Raw genomic sequence first — 22,545 nt, forward strand, 5'->3', positions numbered from 1 at the left:
GATGCTCAACTTAGGTCAACTGATCAAGCCACACATTAGAAAACATTTTTGCTTGGCAAATTACTGAAACAAAAAGTATGGATCATAAAAATAATGTAATCCTTATATATTTTGTTATATAGCATGTTGGGAGACACAACATGTTCTCTAGGTACACTGATCACGGAGGTCGAATGAGCCGTGAAAGCCAGGTCAGTGCAGAAGGTCAAAGGTCAGATGAGGTCACACGCGAAGGAGCTGACCAATCACCATCGAGACAATCGAGTGCACATTCAATCCTACCTCAGGTCATTGTTGGAAGTAACAAGGCGTCGGAACCTAAAGAAAGTGAGGTTAGGGCGTTGGAATTGTCAAACGGCAAAATGCCAGCACTTGCCGATAGCAGAACTGGAAACGATACTTCACCATCGGGGGAAACCACTACTGTTAATGCAGAACCTTCAAAGCCATCAGTAACAAAGACTGTTGATGTTACCCAGAAGGTTTATAGGAGTGGCTCCCCTGCTTTGAGTGTAAAGTCACTAAGGTCCACTGGTAGTGGTGATAGCCATGATAGTTACCATGAGGATGGACAGGGGGCACCACACTTGCCTAAAATTGGACGAGTGTTGAGTGGACACTCCAATAGACCCTCCTCGTCTTTATCAGTGGATGAGGATATTCGTCTTCCGGCGATCGGCAAAGAAGCCAGAGTAACGGAAAGTGCCCAAATGAGAACTGACGATAGTCCCGAGTTGAAAACTGATGACCCAGTAAATGAGGATGAATCTCAGGTCACATTGGTCAGTGATGTGGCAGAAGAGGCCTCATCACCCACTGATGAAGTAGACAGCTGTATCCCTCCACGGGAGGAAGTTAGTCCCGTCCCAAGCCAGTATCCGTTGATAAAGGATCTGGAGATTGCCGATTGCGGAAAGGAAGAATGCATCAAGCAAGTGATGAAGGGATGTTTTGACCTGGAATATTTGGTGGAAAGAAAGATCATCCGAATATTCGTCTCATCAACGTTTTCAGGTTCGTATCGAGATTTACTACTTTTTCCTTTGTGTCTTTGATAAAAAGAAGTATATTTAGATAATTTTTTTGTTCAGGTTTTCAGCAGAATAAACTTCATTCTATATGCCTTACAAATTGCGTCTCTTTGTTGATTTTGGGACTTTAACGGTTAAGATTTTTCAAGAATTGTAACAGAACCCATTAAATATCCTTTTTTCCTCTCCGTTTAGATTTTGAAGCAGAGCGGACAACCTTAGTATCCAAGGTTTACCCTCGTCTGCGCTCCTACTGTAAGGAGCGAGGCTATGAGTTTCAAGTGTGTGATCCACACTGGGGGATCAAGGATGTCACTGATGATAGCCACACCTATGCGCAGCATTGCCTGTCTGAGCTGAGAGAATGCCAGAGGGTATCAATAGGACCCAATTTTGTGGTGAGTACCCAATACACCTGTCATCTCCCTCGTTTTGTAGTCTAGAAAATTTTTGGTCGCTCACAAAAGCAGACTTGTATTAATTTGTAATGAAACTGTATTCATTGCTTTCATTTCTATATGTAAGTTTCAAAAATGAGGACATTAACTCGCTTTATCAATTCAGTTTGGCAGACTCGTGAACAAAGTCGTTTGAGACTCTTCCAAGATCTATTTTGTTCTGAGTTTCTCTTCTTTCCAGTCCATATTTCATACTTTTATGTTCTTTCACGTCAATTATTCATATTATTCTCCTCTGTCCAGTCTATCCTTGGCCAGAAGTATGGTTATCCACGAGTGCCAGCGACCATCTCGCTAGATGATTTTGAAGCATTGATCTCAGCGCTGCAAACAGCAAGAGAACACACTCTACTATCCCGACGAGCATCTAGGATTTCTCAGTCAGATACATCCTCTATCGGGTTGGTCGTCGTTGTAATTTGATTGAACCTTAAAGCTATAGTCCATCATTTGCAGCCATCCGAAAAGTAACTGGCGTAATTACTGTTGAAAAACAAACTTGGTTGAAAGATAGTAAGGGAACTAAACTTCCTGTGAAATCATTCTTTCTGGGAAGCTGTCATTTTGAAGTAATCAACGAAAGAAGGCATTTCCAACGGTGATTCTTACGAAGCACCGTAGGAAAATTTAAATTAGTAGTTCGTTTTGTTATTCGGTGCAGTGCGCACAAGTATTGGAACGACGCACACGCGCGCGCGGTTGTTATAATTTGTCGGATCAGTGCGCTACATCGCGTATAGCTGCAATTCAAAACAATTCAAAACATGATTCAGTAACTTTTGATTTGAAATTGAGATCTTAGAATTTTTTTTTCTCGGAATGTACAGCTGAAGCTTAGCTGAAACTTCATCAGGTTAGTTGCTCAGTATCCTTCATTAGATTTTGAACACTTTTGTTGCTTCAAACGAACAAAATGCACAAATTACAAATGATGGACTATAGCTTTAACCTCATGAGCTTTTTTTGTTCGCCTGTTTCAGACTAGCATTCAAGTGATGCGCCGAAACCAAAAAAGCAGCGAAATTGATTCGGAACCTGGAGTGCATGCATAATACGTGAGCGTGACTCTCGCATGCCTTGTTCCACCTCCCAATATGGCTGTTGCAGAATTAGTCTGTAAATTTTGCATTAAAGGGAAAATACAGCATTTGCAAACATCAAAAGTTAAAACTACCAAATCATTTTGAAATACCTTGCTGGACTGTTAGTGAATGACAGTGTAAAGCATCCTGTAAAATCATGGCACCTGGTATACTGTCATTTTCAAGAAAAGTGGTATTTTTGGTATCAATTTCCAACGCTGGTCGGCCGACCAGCGTTGGAAAAAAACTGGCTTTTTTCAAATACTGGCCCCAATTGACCATCGCACTTGTTTGCAATCGATTACACACCTATGAACGGGTACAAGCCAGCTAGACTGGTTCCCTGACCTTACAATTCCCCATGTATGTAAACTGCTCTGTTTCTTCTTATATGGAGTCAGCGAACCAGACTACAGGAGAATGATTGTTGCTCTTGGTTTTTATAGCATTTTCGAACCCAAAACCTCAAAAAAGTCAGTGTAACTATATTTGCTATATATTTCCAACCCCCCAATTCCATCCATTTCTGAAAATTACAGCAAAAGCAAATGATGTATATTCCCTTTAACTACATTCTGGACCAAGACTTAATCAGTTGATTGCTTGACATTTTTTAGCATTTGGTTGCTTCTGAAAGTTTCAACTCTGGTTTGCCATTGTCAGATTCTTCCTGATTTTACCAAAATCTAGTAAAAAAAAAATCTGATTTAATTTGGCAAGCAGAGTGTATATTATGGTGTATAATTTGGAGGTCAATTGATAAAATCACAGGGACGGACAAGAGTATCGTGAAAGGCGTTACAGCAACCTGTCAACTATGACGCATAACAAGACTTCTGTAAGCGAACCTCCAAAGATGAGCCTAACAACGACGATAGAAGAAGGTGACCAACAACAACAACAACAACAACAACAACAACAGGCAGGGCAGTCAAGAAGAGTGTCAGAGAACAAGAAACCCCAAGCAACGTGAGTACAATGAGTGCGTTTCCGACTTTGTGCACTGTGTTGTCATTGTAATGCACAATTGCCGTTAAAGGTAGAGTGGACCGTTTGAAGCTATCCAAAGAATAACCGACCAAAATATTGTTCAAAAGTTACTTGGTTTAAAGATAGTAATGGCACCAAAGTCCTGGTGAAATTATTCCTTCATGCACTGCATGCTGTCATTTTTAAAACAATAAAATAGGTCATTTCCAAAGATGTGTCAAGTGACCATTTTTTTTTGAAATTTCTGTATGTAGTTGGTTTGTAATTGTGTGAGTCCGTGAATTGGCGCAGGGTTGACATGATGCGCATGCGCGCGCGGTTGCTATTACATTTATTCGTCGGTTCAGTGTATAACATCACGTAACTACAATTGGCTCAATGAGAACTTTTTCCCGACTACTGATTTCATCATTGTGTTATGAGAGGGCGCAATTCAAAATATTACTCTGCAATATTTGAATTGAATAGATATCCAGAATTTTATGTGTTCTCAAAATAGACAGCATTCACAGAGCTAAAACTTTATCAGGTTTAATAGGTGTTTAGCACCCGTCTTTAGATTTTGAGTACTTTGTTTAAAAAAAAAAAAAAAAATTGCACAAACGACAAATGGTCCATTCTACCTTTAAACAACTCAGTAAAGCAGAGATTTTTCAGGTGGTAAATTTCTCTGTGTTCAATATGTGGTTGTAGTGAGTGTTTTCCAGTGTTGTGTGAACTTCATACAGATATCATTTTGGATATCATTTTGGACACATTTTTGTTTTTCATCCCTCACTCTAAGTGTGTGGTTTTGTGTGTTCACTTTCAGGTTTACCAGTAACACCTTATTCTCAAATGATTTTGATATTAGCAGGCTAAAACTTTTCCTCGGATCCACTGATTTCGTTGTTGTTTACTTCTCATGAATGCCATTCAAATTGAAAAACACTGTACAAAGTCTTGTTTGGTTTTGAGTTTCCTGTTTTTTTCCCCCCTAAATTCCCAGTTGCATTCCTGTATTAGTAAACAGTTCAAATTATTAAAAAAATTATTGTTCTTTTAAAGGTAAAGGTATGTGAAGTCTCTCCTTCAGTGTATATTTTTTTTTTAAGTAGAATAAGCACTGGGATTTCTTGCATTAATGTCTGGAGTTATTTAATTTCATTTTAAATTTGGCCAAGGTTAATGCATATAATTGTTGCTGAACCTGTGTTACATACACTAACATGAATATGTATGACACTAATTTACATACATGACGCTGTGTTACTAACACATTGTGTGTCTCTTGTTATTTTTTTGTTGTTTGCTTGCGTTGGATAAACACTAGCCCCCCAGCTCACTTCCGAGACAAAGGTGTCCTCATGATAAACGCGGTTAGAGCAACCGACCTGGTTAAGAGACGGTAAATGATGCTTTAATCGGGGTTAAAGTGATAACTAACCGGGATTAAGGTGGTTAATGATACTTTAACCTGGATTAAGTAATAACTAACTGGGATTAAAGTAGTTAATTGGAAAGTTTGACTGGATAGAGGGTGTGGAAGCTACTAATGGAAAAGTGGATAAATTCTTTGCTGGCGGGAAAAATATTGATGGAAGTATTTGGAGCAGTGGTTGAGATAATGTGGTTTGATTGGGCTTAAAAGTGAAATTATTTAAGGGAAATATAATGAAACTATTGAAACATTAATTTTTTGGGGGGGGGGGAACACAGTCTCAAAGTCAATCTAAGAATGATTTGTCTGACTTAACATTTTCCAATAAACACTTCCTTAATAAAATTCAAATCATAAATAAAAAAAAAAGGAAGAACTTGTCACAACCATCATAATTTGCATGTAGCAATAGACACTTTCTTCATGCTGAATGCACAATGCCTGTATATACCATACTGCAGCTTTGAAATGCCTTTCAATTTCTTCATTCCTGTTTCTCTGAAATTTTAAGACATCACCTTATCAACATTTGCCAAAAAAACCCTAAAAAAAGTGTGACATTTAATGAGTAGAAAAAAATTACAGACCAAACCAAAGACCTTGTACATGTACATGTACATCATGTGGTCAGATGGACGTTGGATTTTATGGAATTTTACCAGAAAATAAAATTCAGATTATTTATGCAGCACTGCATTTGATATTGTATATCTGCCAAAACTTTCTCATTAACAAGTAGATTATGTTTCTTTCATGCTTGTCTATCACTCCTTCATGCTCCGCCTCCTTACCCATTTGACTCCGCCCCTCTGATTTGCATGCCTACACATTACATGCTTGTCTATCACTCCTTCATGCTCCGCCTCCTTACCCATTTGACTCCGCCCCTCTGATTTGCATGCCTACACATTACATGCTTGTCTATCACTCCTTCATGCTCCGCCTCCTTACCCATTGACTCCGCCCTTCTCATTTGCATGCCTACACATTGATTACCATAGTTGGCCTACAGCTCTACTGGTGTTCATGTGAGTATTTACATACGAGTGTTTAACGTTGCCTATTAAAACATTAATGCTATGCTCATCTCGCTCTTAAAGATTTCCATTCTAGTAGAATGCACATTGGTTTTTCTCATGCACTTTGGATACTTGTGTTGTAAAAAAAAAAAGATTGAATGCAAATTTGATTGAGTGTTGAATTAATCATTCCACTGGTACTGTTATTAGGGCTGTCCAGTTTTGAATAACTTAGTATTCGATTACTCGAAACTGTGTTTGACCGAATATTCGGATATTCAAAACTGCCAGAACGCACCAGTTAAAAGTTGCGTGCAACAATCGATACGGGCCGCGGGTGTGTTGTGCAGTAAGTATTTAATCATTGTCATGGGTTTTAACCAGCTGAAAGCATGGGAACAATGAACCGCCGACGACAAATTAAGTTACTGTCTACAAAAACAGTGGCACATAACAATAAACGGCCACAACTTTACAATTACATAGCACTTCCGTCATGTGTGTACATGTACGTGCAATTATTGGTTTTTTGTATTCGAATATTCAAACTGGCACAAAGGTATCCGAATATTGGGTTGATTATCACATTTTCAAAGATTAGGTATATTTCGGACAGCCCTAATTATTATAATTCTCCTGTATTTTCTCTGAGTCCCCCAAATATTCCATTGTCATTTGTAAAGCCACTCTGTATTGGATAAAGCATATTTAGATTTAGATTCTGATATTAGTTTTCTCAATGATACTTATAACAGCACTCTTTTGTGTCTTTTTGTCACATTATTTAGAAAGTTTTGTCTGAATGTTCTCTTCTGCAGCACCACCTTAGAATCCTGCCACCAAATCACCCAGTCATTAAATTACCAAATGACCCATTTGCTTTATTGTCTAATACAGTGGAATCTCGATAAGTCAAACCTAGGGGGAATTGGCTCAAATTGTGAGTTAAGCAAGGTTTGAATTATCCAATAGATTTTCTATTCAACAACAATTGACGGTACTAAGTTTTTACTTTGAGTTGGAAGGTTTTGGAGTTAACAGGTTTTGACTTTAATATCCAGATTTCACTGTAATGCAATTTAGCACTGGACCAACTTAGTCTGCTGAGAAAACAAATCCTTCATGCCCTTCTGATTGAACCCATTTTTAGAATGAAACAATCCAACTCTATGTGTTTCTTGACAATGCAGAGAAGACTCCATTGATGGTGGAGGGGTGTTTGATTCAGATGCTGATCTGGACAAGTATACCGAGAAGGAATATGATAATGACCTGAGCCTTATCAAGAGTTGGTATCAAGTGGATGAGAACTGCGTCCCTCCTTGCTATAAACTCCAGAATCTGAGGTTAGTCACGACGTCTCAGAATGGTGTTCCGTTGTGATGCCAAATTCAATTATTCCAAAGTTTAAAACCAAGAAAAACAATTAATAATTATAATAATAATTAAAAATTTACATAGTGCCCCAAAAGCCCTGCACTAAAGATAAAACCAAAGTACATGTACATGAATATAAATATCAATATCAAAATAAAACCTAGTTAATAATAATCAAAATAAGACATCATAATGTACGTCATACAAAAACACCACAAATAAAAGCTGAAAGGAAACTTCAATTAGGAATGCAGGAATGTTTCTTATGTTAAACATATTATCCTAGCAACTGGTACAGTCGACTCTCGTTAGTACAGACTCTGTTAATACAAAATTCTGGTTATAACAAACATAAGGCATTGGTCCCGACTGTGCAGTTATGTGCACAATGAATGGGACTGATGTTCCTCTTAATACAAAATTCTGATATAACAAACAATTTGGCTAGGCCCGAATGAGTTTGTATTAACGAGACTCGACTGTAATTGCATTTTGGATATTAGGAGGGGGATGGGATTGATCTTGTAAGATGAACAAAAAGACTGGCTCTTTTGGGGATCTAAGTAATAATGATTAATTTTTAATCAAGACATATCTTTAAATTTTGACAGTTCTATGTTCAAAGATGTACTGAGTAATGACAAGCAGAAAAGACAGAGGTTTAAGAATCAGTGGATCGCAGTCCAACGACGTCTGCAGAGAATCCTGCACAGATATCTGAAGAGTGACGAGCAACAGAAAGAATACTTCCTCACAGGTAAAGTGGCTCAGTGCAGGAAAGGATAGAGGGCGCTATTTGAACAAAGCTGTGCTTGTTAATGGTATGGTGCAGTCGTTTCAGTTTGCGGTAACACCATGAGGTAATAACTACTGTCGCTCAGTAGATATTTAGTTCTGATAAGAACTTGTCCTGCCTATTATCAACTTTTGCTAAGTAGTTTTTTAGTTCTGATTGGAACAGTCCTGCTTTAAGTTCTGAAAGAATTTGTCTTTGGTCTCAACGAAACTAAAAAACTACTTAGCGAAAGTTGATAGTAAGCAGGACAAGTTCTTTTCAGAACTAAGTGTCTACTTGGCAGTAGTTATTACAACAAGGTGTTACCGAAACGATACTGACACTCCACAATGCAAAGCCTAAAATCTTATTATATCACAAATGTTTTCTTCATCAATTACAGTCACTGAGAAGGAGGTAGAGGCTGGTATCCTCAGCCCGACCAGAGAGGTTCACGGGAGAGTCTTGTCATTCAAGAGATTCATCACTGATCTCCAAGCTCATCTTCAAGACTACAACGCAAGGGATTACATCGACCTTCATCCAGTCAAGCCAGAAGTCAACGCACTATCCCAGGAGAAGGTCGATGACCTCAAGGAGGTCAAAATTCCAGAAAAGGTAAAATAGAAGTTGACACAAACATCCACAAATTAAATCTTCAACAATTAATCAATTTCTCTTTTGTTTACATGTAGTTGAAGTACACAAACATCCACAAATTCAAATATTAATCAACTTTGTCTTGTTTACGTGTAGTTGAAGTACACCAACATCCACAAATTCCAAAAATTAAGCAACTTTGACTTTGTTTACGTGTAGTTGAAGTACACAGACATCCACACATTCCACAAATTAATCTACTTTGTCTTTGTTTACGTGTAGTTGAAGTACACAGACATCCATGAATTCCACAAATTAATCAACTTTGTCTTTGTTTACGTGTAGTTGAAGTACACAGACATCCATGAATTCCACAAATTAATCAACTTTGTCTTTGTTTACGTGTAGTTGAAGTACACCAACATCCACAAATTCCAAAAATTAAGCAACTTTGTCTTTGTTTAAGTGTAGTTGAAGTACACCGACGTCCACAAATTCCACAAATTAATCAACTTTGTCTTTGTTTACATGTAGTTGAAGTACACAGACATCCATGAATTCACAACTGACTGGCATAAAGATGGCATCAACCCATCCGTCAGTCGTCCCCATGCCCACTACCTGGACAAATTTGGCAACGAGTTCTACGACGCGTTGAAGGTGATGATAGACAGCGCCGCCAGTGTCCAGTCTAGGTCCAGTGTGGTTTCTGATGACAATGCTTTCTACTGGCGAGTCGTACCGCATGTCAATTTTGTACAAGAAAGGTGAGTCAAGACAACACACGTTAAAAAAAGTTTTTTGCTAAACCAATTGAGCATTGTGGACCAAAAGGTATTACTGCAAAACTCAGGGGTTGATTTTAGGCTAAGTAAAAAAAGAATCAGTTTCGTGCCCTGCCCTTTTTTTTTTTCGTCTGCCTTTTTTTTTTCTCCTTTTTTTAATTCATATATTTGCAATATTTTTTGCATATTTTGTCGGTGTATTGTCTTTATTTGTTTCCAAAAAAATTGAGCTATGTAGAAAATGGTAATGAAAATTTATATTATATTTTGTATTAATTTTGTATTTCAGTGTCAAGTCTTTCCATGGATGTGGAGACATTTTGACAAGTATCAAGTGTTACATCAGGAGCAACTCCCATCATCCTTTGCTCATCCATGGTAAATCAGGCAGCGGGAAGACATCCCTGGTTGCCAAGGCAACAGAACTGGTCAGAAGTTGGATGAAAAGGTATTGATCAAGAAAGTTATACAACAACATTCATAGGCAAAGTAAACAGGACTACTTAGCCAGAGTATAATGTTAAGTCTTTCACATCAAGCCTTTCTTGTGACTATTATTTAGTTGACTTGTGGTTTGACCTATGTTTGGCTTGTGATTGACTCATGATTGATTTGTGATAGACATGTGATTGAGTTGTGATTGTCATGTGATTGACATGTGACTGACTTGTGACGAACTTGTGATTGACTTGTGACTGACTTGTGATTGATTTGTGATTGACTTGTGATTGACATGTGATTGACTTATGATTAACTTGTGATTAACTTTTGATTGACTTGTGATTGACATGTGATAGCCATGTGATAGCCATGTGATTGGCATGTGATTAACTGTTTTTTGACATGTGATTGACATGTGATTGTCTTGTCTGTTATTCTAACCTATCTAGTGAGGACGCAGCTGTAATGGTTCGCTTCATCGGACTGACAGCAGAATCTCAACACATTCGCAGGCTTCTGACAGACATCTGTACACAGATCTGTCATGTTTACGACCAAGATGCCTCGTCAGTTCCAGAGGTGAGTTTCTCTGAGTAACTCTCATTTTTCAACTGGACTGTTTGCATTATTTTAATGTTGGGTTTTCGCTTCAATTTTAGCATTTTAGAGGCTTGTTTATTCTGTATGTTGTGCTTCCAGAAAATGGGAACATGTGCAGCTCATAACAGAGGGCTCTTTTGTGCCCTCAAGAACCAGTTAAATGTCCTCACAAGAGGGTGTGGTTCAATAAGAGGGTGTGGTCCAATGGTTACCATGATTGACTTGTGTGCCGTGGTACATGGGTTCGAATCCTAACAGTGAACATGGTGCTTGTGCTCTTGCAATAAGCAAGGTGTTTTACCATTATTGCTTCGTCCTTCGGATGGGACGTAAAGCCGTAGGTCCCGTGTGTTGTGTAATGCACGTTAAAGAACCCATTAACACTTATCACTAAGAGAAGGTGTTTCTGTCATTGGCTGCATTATGCGCCGCAGCACCTTGTAAACCCTTCAAAAAGGTGCTACATAATGGGTCTCCTTTATTCTCATAAACTTCATTTACCTGTCTTTAAAAATAGACATAATTACCAGCGCCTTGAGTACCTAATTATTGGTAGATACTTGCGCTATATAAGACTCCGATATTATTATTTTTATTGTAAAGGTGTTAACCACTTAAAATTAAACATTAAAATTTCTCATCGTTCTTTCCCAGGATTACTTTGGTCTGATGAATGACTTTGAGCACCGTCTACGCTCAGCCACAGCCCAGAAACCTCTTGTTCTCTTCATCGATGCGCTGGATCAGCTCTCAGATGAGAACAACGCTCGCAATCTTGCCTGGCTTCCCAAGTCCCTACCAGAACATGTGCATCTTGTGGTTACCACGGTAACGCATGAGGAGGAGCAACATGAATGCTTCAAAGTGTTGAAGGTAAGATTGTGAAATTCTGACCAAAAAATTGTGAGATTTTGACATGCTCCCATTTCTGTAGCCATTAGGCTACACTTCCCATGTTAATAATAATAATAACATTTATATTTCGCCATATATCCAAGTCAATTTTGCTCATAGACACAGCACAATCAAGTGAAAAAAACCAAGATAAAGTTAAAATTAAAAGTTAAATACATTCAAGGAACACACAAAAATTAAACAGATTTACAGGAACAGTGACTAAAAAAGAGACAGGCCGACCAAGAAAACAAGCCCAGCTGAACACTACAACCAACCAAATGACTGACCGAAGACCAACAGACTGACCAACGAGAAAACCACTGACTGACGTACCAGCCGTCAATAAATAAAAAATTCAAAATTACTATCAGTAAAAAGTTACTTAATCAGTCCAGAATACATTAATCATTTATACCTCTGAGTATGGACAGCAGCTGCATTCAACCCCAACCTCTGATCCACTGGGCCATGATATTTGTGCAAGTGGTGACTGGTGTTATGTTGTCATTTGATTTCAGAGAGCTCTGCCAGAGAGTAGTTCGGTACCCATGCCTGATCTCAGTCTCGGCGACATAGCCTTCCTTCTGAGTCACCGTCTAGCTGCCAGGAATCGTAGAGTGACATCAGAGCAGCATGCAGCAGTCATGAAGGCGTGTGAGGAGAACGCGATCCCACTCTACGTGTCAATGGCAGCTGACGAAGCCGCTAGGTGGTCAAGTCACATGACCGGGAGGGCGCTCTTCGTGCCAGTGAATCTGAAGAAGCTTGTCAATCGTGAGTATTCACTCAAATCATTTCACTTCACAAGCTGGTGGTTTTGAAAAAGAACACTTCACGTGTATAATCCTTTGTTGCTCAGATTATTTGGATTAGATATATAGATAACATGACAGTCACGAGTTGCAGCCCATTGCACGCAAGGGTAAACAATAGTGGAAAAAGCAACTTTTATATTCCTAAATAGGACTGGCCTATATGTCCTGTGACTAATTGAATCACTGAGTAAAAGTTATGTCCTTCGAATCCAGCTGGACTGCGTTTTAAAAATCTGTATATTTGCTTCCCATTTAGACGTCATGATTCGTATGGAGTCAACCTTTGGTGAGCCACTAGTCCGCCGTACCCTCGGCTACATCACAGCAGCTCCCAGCGGTCTGACATGGTCAGAGCTGGAAGATCTCCTGTCATTGGATGATGCCGTCATGAATGACGTCGTAGCTCACAATGGTACGCCACTCCGTCGACTCCCACCGGTGCTGTGGTGTCGACTGAGAGCGGAGCTTGAGCAGTATCTGATACTGGGCAGAGTGGATGGATGCTGGACTTATAGATGGAGACACAGAGAGTTCCAAGAATGCGCAACGGAAAGGTTCGGACATTTATACTTCATTTACCTGTCTTTAAAATAAATTCATTACCGCCTTGAGTACCTTATTGTAGGTAGATACGTGTGCTAAATAAAACTCTGGTATTATTATTATTTTTACTATGTATTTATTATTATTATTTCTAGTTAACAAAGCTTCATCAGCCAGCGGACTACAGGTTTTTTTTTTTATGTCCAAAAAAGAGAAAAATATTCTTGGGAAAACCCACGGAATCAGGCAGGGACTGAAATCCCAATCCACATATTGACCCGGGCGGGATTCGAACCCGGGTCACAGCGGTGGAAGGCGAGGAAAGTAAAGCTATGCCAACCTGACTCCCCTAAATAAATAAAAATAAATTTCTCAATAATTGTTTTCTTCCTTACTGTAACAACCTGATTTTGGATTAGTAATTGTTTTCAATTATTTGCAGGTATCTGAAGCAGAAAGACAAGGCACCGTCCTATCATACAGCCATCAGTGAATACTTAATGAGTAAATGGGCAGGAGTCAAGAAACCATACTCAGGCAACGACGCTGGAGCTGATCGATTCATTGATCCTATGCCCCTTGCGTGGAACCACTTCTTCCCAAATGGTAAGTTCTGAATTTTGTACGTTTTAAAATTTTTTTTTTTTATGTATTGATGTCTGATTTAGTTTTATATTGTGGTTGCTTAAAGGTAGAATAGATCATTTGTCATTTTGTGCATTTGTTTTGTTTGAAGCAAAAGTGGTATAATCTAAAGAGGGGTGCTTAAAGGGAATATACAACATTTGCTTTTGCTGGAATTTTTTAGAAATGGATGGATAACTGTGGATCAGTTGGAGAAACCAACCTATAAGCTAAAAGTTGGTTTTAATGTTCCTGATTGTACTACAACATAATACCGGAACCTTTTTTTATTCAGGGACACACAAGCACGTCTACAACCTACGCAAGCTGAACAAACTTCCATATCATCTCCTACACGCTGCTCAGATGGACAAACTCAAGACAGAAGTCTTGATCAACTATGAGTGGACTCTGGCCAAGCTGCATGCTACGTCACTCCGTGCCGTCCTGGATGACATACACAGCGCCCTCATTGTTCAACCGAATGACCTAGAGCTGCGACTAATGAGCGAGACGTTACAGTTATCGGCCGGGGCACTCTCCAAGGACCCAAATCAGCTGGGATCACAATTGATGGGACGATTGTACAACATCATCAAATCCGACAAACCCATGTCGGTGGGTGACCCCAAGAAGTACCCCACAGTGGCTACCCTGCTTGCCGGGCTAACGAGGAGCTCTGTACCCCTTCTGATGCCCTCAGCCACCTGTTTATCCCAGCCTGGTGGGGTGCTCTTTGATTTATTGGCCGGTCACACCAATGTGATAACAGCAGTGAGTGTATCGCCGGACGGCAGTGTTGCGGGGACGGCGTCTAAGGATGGCACCGTCAAGTTGTGGGATCTCAAGACCAGGAAGGTTGTGAAGACTCTGCCGAACGTTGGAACAGAGGTATTATGTTCATCTATTCTTATGAGTATAAAAACTTATAAAGCTGATTCAAAGATTATCACAGCAGTCAACAAGTTTTTTTTATATTTTAATAAAAGACAAGTTTGGACATTTTTGGTGCCAAACATTAGATGAGGTTTCGCGAATCTGTCATTTGGTGAAAAGCAGGCTTTCTTACAAATGAAACGATAGAAATTCTATAGAGACCTCTAAATTAAAAAAGCTAGTCTAAATAAGGCCAAAAAAAAAAAGTCTCTGGTTTTTGGTATGCGCGCGCGTCGCCGTAGCCATGCGCGTCGGCAAAATGAAAAAGTTTTTTTTTCAATACAAGATGATGTTTCAAAACCGCCATACTCACTGGTTTGACTGGAATTCTGCTGCTGCACAATTTTAACGTGTTTTTAGATGGGGTTATGATCGAGAATAAGATTTATGTGGCCTCTCTGGACTCCCATATATTTGCACTAAGTTTAGTCGGGCACCATTTGCAGTCATCAGCCGACATTTGAAGCCAAAAAAAAAAACAAACAGGTAAAAAAAAAAAAAAAAGCCGCGTCGCCGCACCACTTTTGGGGCAAGCTCCATACCAGAAACCGGAGCCTTTTTTTTTTTGGCCTAATGGTACTTTTTTTTTCAAAAATTCGCAAAACTATGTATATATTATGTATTCTGTATTCAATGCATACAGTTTATTTGTTTCATAGCAATGGTGTACAAACATATTTCTCAAAAATGTGCCCAAGACTACAAACTGTATACATTGTATGCATTATATTATATACACTGTATACGATGTATTCAGTTTATTTGTTTAAATCTTATGGTGTACAAACTATTTTTTAACCCCACAGATCACCAACATATGCTTTGCACTCAACAACCACATTCTGGTTGCCGTTACACACAACACCATCCATGTGTGGGACCTAGACTCCTCCACATGCATTAAGACTCTGGATGAGTACATTGACCCGCCTAGCATCACAGTCGCCGGCGAAAATCAGCAGTATTTGTGTGCGTTCTTCAGCGGTACCAGCGTCATGCGTACATGGGAGTTGGAGGGCGGAGCTTGCAGTCTGGTTTGTGGGCGGGAGATCTCTGGAAGGGGTATCCATAAGGATGGGTCTGTGTGCGTCTCAATCGGGTCGTCTGGAGAGAAGGTGCTCTACGCATTCAGAAGTGACAACAAGGCATATGTGGTCAACGCCAAATCGGGACAAAGGGTATGTTTGATCTCTAGGATTTTTCAAAAAATTTGTCAGCTCTATATTCCTGTATACCTTCTTTAAAGATCAGCATAACAGTGATCTGTACCTTTTGAGATTCAAATTTGAAAAACGTCTGGTACACTGACTTGCTAAGAATGCTTGGGACATGTTAACTTTGAATTCTCCAGACCAAAGACACTGTTGCTAATCACATGATTCAGGGCAAGCTCTTGCATAGTTACGTAAGAGACACTCGGCACCAATACATTGTTCACAATGGGTGCGAATGGCACAAAGACACCAGACCATGCTGGAGCTGGGGGTTGCTGGCATAAGGCTTGCCCTGAATCACGTAGTAACAGCCTCTTTGGTCGGAAGAATGCAAAGTTAAAACGTGCAAAGCATTGGTTTAAGTCGGCATTCCTAATTTTATTCAAATTTAACTTGAAATGGCTCATTTTCTACTAACTGTAAAGCTGCTCCGTGACATTGTCGAATATGCGGCCACTTTTTTGTCTTTCAGTTACATGAGTTGAAGCCACCCAGCCAGTCAGCCTCCATCACAGCTCTGGGGATCTCCAAGGATTACTACATCGTTGTCTGTCGTTACCTGTACATGAAGCTGTCTGAGATTCATCATCTGGAATTGTTTGATGTCAAGACGGGGAAGTACGAGCGAGCAGTCAAAGGTATCACACCAAGTCTTGAAATTTTCCTAAGTTTGCATCCAAATCTCTAAGCTATTGTCTAGATCTTTGCATCTGTTGAAGCCTGTTTCAGAAATGGCCTAAGGAAATATTTTACATACAAGTCAAGTCTAGAGCTTCCTGTACAGGGTGTCTCCAACCATGTAGCAGCCAATCCATAAATATTAAAAATATTACTTGCTCTCTTTTTGCAAAATCTATCTAGATAGAGTCTGAAGGTGTAATAATACTCCAAACAATGGTCTTTATGCTATCTCATTGGACAGAGATACAGCTAATTACATGACTTGTGACTGACTTGTGATGACTTGTGATTGATTTGTGATGACTTTTGATGACTTGTGATTTATTTTCGATTGACTTGCGATGACATGTAATTGACTTGTGATTAATAATAATACCGAAATCTTATATAACGCACGTATCTACCAATAATTAGGTACTCAAGGCGCTAGAAATTATGTCTATTTCTAAAGACAGGTAAATGAAGTACATGAGAAATATGAGAACCATTATGTAGCACCTGTAAAATGGTTTCAGTACAAGGTGCTGAAACATTTGATGACTTGTGATTGACTTATGATTGACTTGTGACTGACTTATGATTGACTTGTGATAGACTTTTGATGATTCGGCATCCATCACGAGTACCTTGGCTAGAACGCTCCTTATTCCTGGCAGGTTTTTCAACACTTGATCTCTCAATGTCTCCTTCAACAAATCGGCAAAGTTTGTCTAATAATGCTTTTTGGATTCTTTCATTTCCGTTGGCAGGTTGCACTCATGACGTGGTCAACGAGCTGTACGTCAACAGGATGGGCTCCCATGCCCTGTGTCTCTGCCCATCGACACAGTCCAACACCAGTCATATATCAGTCTGGAACCTAGAGACTGAGGACCACAAACACATGGCCAAGCATGCACAGGTACCAGTCTGTCCTGGATATTTTGTTTATAAACGTAGCAGTGCCGTGTAGTGAATATTGTGAATTACAAGAGGTTTTGACTTACGAATCCCCACATTTTGACAAGTTGCCTTGGTAAATTGGTTTGGAATATTGATCAGTTTTGGGATCGGAAAGCAACTCTTCCACCCATGGACTTTTCCCAACGATTGGTTTTCCTATGGCTTCTCCAGCATAGTTTGCTCTAGAATTATTCATTCAAACGCTACAACTTTTACGTCATTATATAAGACTGGATGTTACTGAAGAAAATCATGGACCCATAATGAGGCAAAGTCCTCTCAATTTTTTTTTAAAATTTCCTCAAGCCGCAGTTGCCCTTGCTATTTTTAAAATAAATGTAGCATGAATTGAAAGACTTTCAACTTTGCTCCAACATTATTTGAAGACTAAGTTTCAAATGTTATTTTTTCTTGGTAGATGTCCACCATGGGAGCCTGTGTCGATCTCAGCTTCTGCCTCAGCGCCTCAAGCCAAGATAAATCCCTCCGCATCTGGAACATCAGTAAGAAGGTCAACGACCGAGATGGCACTGACTCGAAAAGTAAGAAACGAGAAGGCGTGTCTGTCCTGGTCCCGATGATCAACAACCCAAGATATGTGGTTGCGAAGGCCATCGATAATGGACCACTGAGTGTTTGGAATGTTGTCAAGGGGAAGTGTTCTGGGAGTGCCGTTCGGATTGAGCGGGGGTTGGTGGATCAGCATGACGTCTTCTTGATCCGGAACCACATGGCGGTGATTTTGTCGGACCGTGGCATGTCGTCGGTCAGTGAGAAACCAACGCCTGTGTTCCAGACGGTCTACATGTACAACCTGAAGCTCAAGAAGTATTACAGGAAGCTGACTGGGGTCTTTATTGTGCCGTCTCCGGCTCATGAGTATCGGATTCTTGAAGGAGAGCTTCTCTTGGGGTTGTCAGAGAGCAGGGATCATTTGATTGCCTGGAGTTTGGTGACGGGTCACATCAAGTTCCGCATCAAGAGCAAGTTCAAGGAGCTGGAGAGATGGCGCGGGATGCGACGGGAGGAAGAAGAAGAGGTCTTGAGACAGTGTAACAAGAGGAGTACAAGTGCCATGATGACGCCTTGGGATCGCCGGTCAGAATCCTTGACAGCTAAGCAGAGGAGGCGAGATAGTGAGTTCTGTGAGGAGAAGAAACGTCTTGAAGATCTGCGTAAGGAGAAGGAGAATGCTATCGAGCAGTACGTTATGAGCAAAGATGAGAAGATTATCGTCTGCTGCTACTTCGCTCATCACATGTGTGTCTTTGATGTGGAGACTCAGACTCACCTGCGGACGTTAGAGAATGAAAGCTCGATGTTGTACCTCTACAATTCGGCGCTGACAGCATCGGGAAGCTTCCTAGCTCACGCCAACTACGATGACCAGGCAAAATGCAGCTATGTGACACTCTGGGATTTGCCGAGAGGCCAGGTCCGGAAACGTATCAAGAACGAAGCAAATGTCTGCTGCGTGGGAATCAACGATGATGCCTCCAGGGTCCTCTTCGGTAAAGAAGGCAGCAGCTTGAAAGTCTGGGATGTCCGGCGGAAGTCCACTCTGAGGAAGCTGCGAGGGTATAATGGTATGAAGCTAACGATGGACAGCAAGATATTCATGATTGATGACGGGGCTAGGGCTGTTGTCTTTGCCAACGACATCTCTCTCTGGGACTTGGATCGGGCGATGTTAATCGCACTCTTCACTCCAGACATCCGGATAACATGTGTGGAGGTAGTTATGGGTGGTCAGCTGATCGTAATGGGGTTGAGGGAGAACGCGGATCTGGTAACGCTGAGGCTCCGAGGGCGGGACATCAAGGCGGTGGATCTTGTGTCAGGGGTCGGCGGGGAGGAACTGTTTGGGGAGACGACAGGAGATACCACGGACGAGGAGAATGAAGATGAAAATGATGAGGAAGGAAGTGAGGTTGCCTCAACTAAAGCATCTGAAAGGTCTTAGGACCTCAATATAGGACGGAGTCTGAGGAGAGTGAAAGATGAAAATGATGCAAAGTAATAATAATAATAATAATGAAGATTTATAAAGCGCACATATCCACCTATTAAGGCGCTCAAGGTGCTATAAACACAATAAATCTAATTTACTCAGAAAATAAACATAATACCAATAGAGAGAGAAAACAAATTACAAATTTTAAAATAAGAAACAACATATACACTCTGTTGGTGTCTTGGTATGTGAGGTTGCCGAATGAAAAGCTTCAGAGAGACTAGTATGAAAATTGTAATGTATAGTAGGAGGATGAAGATGAAGGTGATGAGGCGGGACATGAGGATGACTCAAATAATGCCCAAGACATAACTGAATAAAAGTCTTGGGAGAAATTGAAGAATGAAGATGAACAAGTCGTTGTGAGATATTTGTTGTAGAGAGGTGTGTTCAGATAATCACTCCTCTTCAGACAAGGTGGTATTGTCCCGCTTTTTACCCGAAATGTCATTGGATAATGCCATCAGTAAGTACTAGGGGACCTTCATACTTTTGGCCAATCAGGATTTGCCTTTCAATTTAACAGCTCACTTATTTTGTAATTAGTATAGAGAGCCTATTGTAACAAAAGTAAATATAAACTGAAATGTAACTTGTAAATTATCATACTTGTACAGTGTATACACTGAACATTTTTTACAACTAACCGTGTAAAGTTTGTTATACAAAGTGTCTTTGTTTTTTGGTTTGCTTTCAGGATATTTAAGACTGGTAGAATATTAGGACGTCTTTCACTAAAATAATCACTTCAATTTTTGGAAGCCAAGTGTCAAAGCTGCAGTGAGTCAAGTATAATTGTCGGGGATGATTGAAACTTATATATTTTAACTTTAATATAAACCGATAGTGTTGCCTAGTTTTGCTAATAAAAAAAATAAAAGGACACAGAAATCAAAAGTCCACAAATTGAGAAAAAAATTTCTTGGAATGTTTTATTTATTTCAGTTATTTTTGTACAATCACTGCACAATGGTCTAGGCGATGAACTTAGTTGTCATGCGCAAAACTGAAGGAACCTTCCAATATCCAACAGAGGGGTGACCGGTTATCTTAACCATTTGCGTGTACACGTCTATGGAGGATGCGCCCATAGGTAGACCTTCACACCAAGCTTATACCAACTGCACAGATTAATCTGCGCGCCATTGTATGCCCTCGAGTTGACCTCTGACCCAACGGGCTACGGGAATGTTGTCTAGTGGTCAGCTAAGAAGTTTCCAAAAGTGTAAATATCAATGGTGTGTTTCAGACTTGTCCATTGACGTCATTCTTCTAAGTGTTTAAAAAACAACAACACTGTACTACATTGTATTACATTGTGTTTACTCACTGAAAAAAATTCAAGAAAACCATTGAGTGCGCGGGCGGTTTCGGGCGCTACGGTGACTTATTAAACCTCTTGGATTCTGCGCGCTTTAAGTTGTCATGTTGACTTTTGATTGGCTCGTTTTAAAGTGACTAGAAATTAACTTGACTTTTGAGATAAACTTTTGATTTTGCATGCGATTTTTGTGATTTTACTTAAAGCTAATAGAACCATTTGTAATTACCGGGAAAGTTCTTCCCATGTAATTTAAAAAAAATCGTGCTCAATGTGAAGATAGAGCTTGTATTAAATACCCTGAAAACTTTTGTCGGCGATCGTCTGAAAGAAAAATATAATTGGAGGTGGTTTCAAAATCGGGTATTTTTTTAAATTAACGAATAGTATGCACTGAGGTAAAATTTCAACAGGTTAGATCTTATGTGCGTTCTTAAGATTTTCAAGTCATTTTGTTGCTTCAAACAAAAAGAGTGCCCAGAAATGAAAAGAGCCTATGCATTTTTTTTTTAAAGATAAAGTAGATGCTGACTAGTCTTGTGCCATTGACTTTGATTTTGCCCTTATTTTAAGATAGTTGCGTCGATTTGAAAATTGGACTTGCGCTGTAATACCTGTTAACGCCCTGTACTAATTTCTACGCGCCAGAAGCGCCGTTTGCGAGTTAGCCACGCCCCTCAGACAACCCTATGGAACTTTTGTACGTTAAGTTTTGTTTGTCTCAGATTTTGCGCGTTCCGCGTCCATTTGTATATCATGATTGGATATTTCACAAGCTGCGTTGACGCGATTCTACGGCGATAGGTTAATTACCGCTGACTGGTCTAAAACACGGTATTAATAATTCCATTTCTCGAGACTGATTGGCTGGCCAGAAGCCAACATTCATGTAGACTTGTCTCAAGTCGGAATGTCATACTCGCGATCGGTTCGTGGCAGTCACAGTGTCGACCCACAATGCTTTTTTTTCTCCAAAATGTAAGACCAAGTTCGATCAAGAAGTTTGACTATTAACTGTTTATTTATTAATATTAAATCTTTCGACATTAATTTAAAGGATACAATCTAAAATGTAAGAAGGTGCCGTCACGGAATGAACAAAAATATTAAACAAAACTGTCATCAAATGATGTGTTCATGACATCATCTGATGACAGTTTTAAAGTTTTGTTCATTCCGTGGCAGCCCCTGTTTACATCTTAGACTGTTCTTCGACTTAGCTGCACTACACACGCGGCATGCGCTGGACGGCGAGTCTACTACGATTGACCTATTTGAAATATGGTGGACACATAAAGCGGGTGCTATTTGGAGCGGTAAACTTGGGTATACAATGTATACAAAAGTGTTTACTCACTCAAAATATAGCGCCCTCTTATTGTGTCCACAATATTTCAAATAGGCTAAGAGGACAAGCTTTAATACTGCTGCTGGTCGCATCGCGCTGGCTAGCGCTATATAAAATCCGAATGTATAGCAGAGAGCTGGGACAATTATAAAGAGGTTTTGTGTTGATGTTGGACATTTAAAGGTTCGACAAGACACGCTCGCATTTTATTTGAAGCGTGCTGGTAACGTATAATTACGGTACGTCAGGAATCGGCGCTTTACCTTAAAAATCAGTCATGATTCTTGGTCGAACTTGATATTGCAATCGCATACTTTAAAAAGAATCCACTGTTGGGAGCATTGTTTACCGACATGCAGTGAAACTACCACAGACCCTTTTACGGATAGCTTTTGAGGGTAAATGCTACACTGCATAATGGAAGTGTTTGCAATAATAATTGACAAAATCCTCGTTTTTAAAGCACAAACTGTCCCACAATGCAGTGCAACACATACGGTCAATGCACACTTCCGATCCATCCGTAAAATGATCAATGCACCATGCACGGTGTGAAAAGTCCGACTTGAGTCGAGTCTAACATCTAGATAGCCCATTGTGTTAGATTCCCCTCAAAGGTCATACAGTGACCT

The 22,545-nt window shown here is 39.9% G+C and overlaps 1 protein-coding gene across 4 annotated transcripts in view; it reads left to right on the plus strand.

Annotated features, from left to right (window-relative positions):
- The window catches only part of LOC119725720 (NACHT domain- and WD repeat-containing protein 1-like), a 30,249-nt gene extending 10,085 nt beyond the window's left edge, over positions 1-20,164 (plus strand). For 2 of the 4 annotated variants that reach the window (XM_038197264.1, XM_038197267.1), the window contains exons 4-24: positions 123-1,014; positions 1,227-1,429; positions 1,733-1,890; positions 3,343-3,540; positions 4,874-4,948; positions 5,983-6,009; positions 7,191-7,346; positions 7,989-8,134; positions 8,556-8,770; positions 9,287-9,519; positions 9,827-9,985; positions 10,428-10,557; positions 11,233-11,451; positions 11,994-12,249; positions 12,547-12,844; positions 13,276-13,439; positions 13,753-14,348; positions 15,200-15,571; positions 16,080-16,245; positions 17,038-17,189; positions 17,649-20,164. In XM_038197264.1, the coding sequence (XP_038053192.1) occupies positions 123-1,014; positions 1,227-1,429; positions 1,733-1,890; positions 3,343-3,540; positions 4,874-4,948; positions 5,983-6,009; positions 7,191-7,346; positions 7,989-8,134; positions 8,556-8,770; positions 9,287-9,519; positions 9,827-9,985; positions 10,428-10,557; positions 11,233-11,451; positions 11,994-12,249; positions 12,547-12,844; positions 13,276-13,439; positions 13,753-14,348; positions 15,200-15,571; positions 16,080-16,245; positions 17,038-17,189; positions 17,649-19,193 (6,360 nt within the window). In that variant the 3' untranslated portion in view covers positions 19,194-20,164. The remainder of the gene's footprint in view (positions 1-122; positions 1,015-1,226; positions 1,430-1,732; positions 1,891-3,342; positions 3,541-4,873; positions 4,949-5,982; positions 6,010-7,190; positions 7,347-7,988; positions 8,135-8,555; positions 8,771-9,286; positions 9,520-9,826; positions 9,986-10,427; positions 10,558-11,232; positions 11,452-11,993; positions 12,250-12,546; positions 12,845-13,275; positions 13,440-13,752; positions 14,349-15,199; positions 15,572-16,079; positions 16,246-17,037; positions 17,190-17,648) is intronic. The other 2 variants (XM_038197265.1, XM_038197266.1) reach the window with 2 other exon arrangements.
- The last annotated feature ends 2,381 nt before the right edge of the window (positions 20,165-22,545 follow it).

This window comes from Patiria miniata, unplaced genomic scaffold, assembly GCF_015706575.1.
Source record: "Patiria miniata isolate m_02_andy unplaced genomic scaffold, ASM1570657v1 HiC_scaffold_19, whole genome shotgun sequence".
Taxonomy (NCBI): Eukaryota; Metazoa; Echinodermata; class Asteroidea; order Valvatida; family Asterinidae; genus Patiria; species Patiria miniata.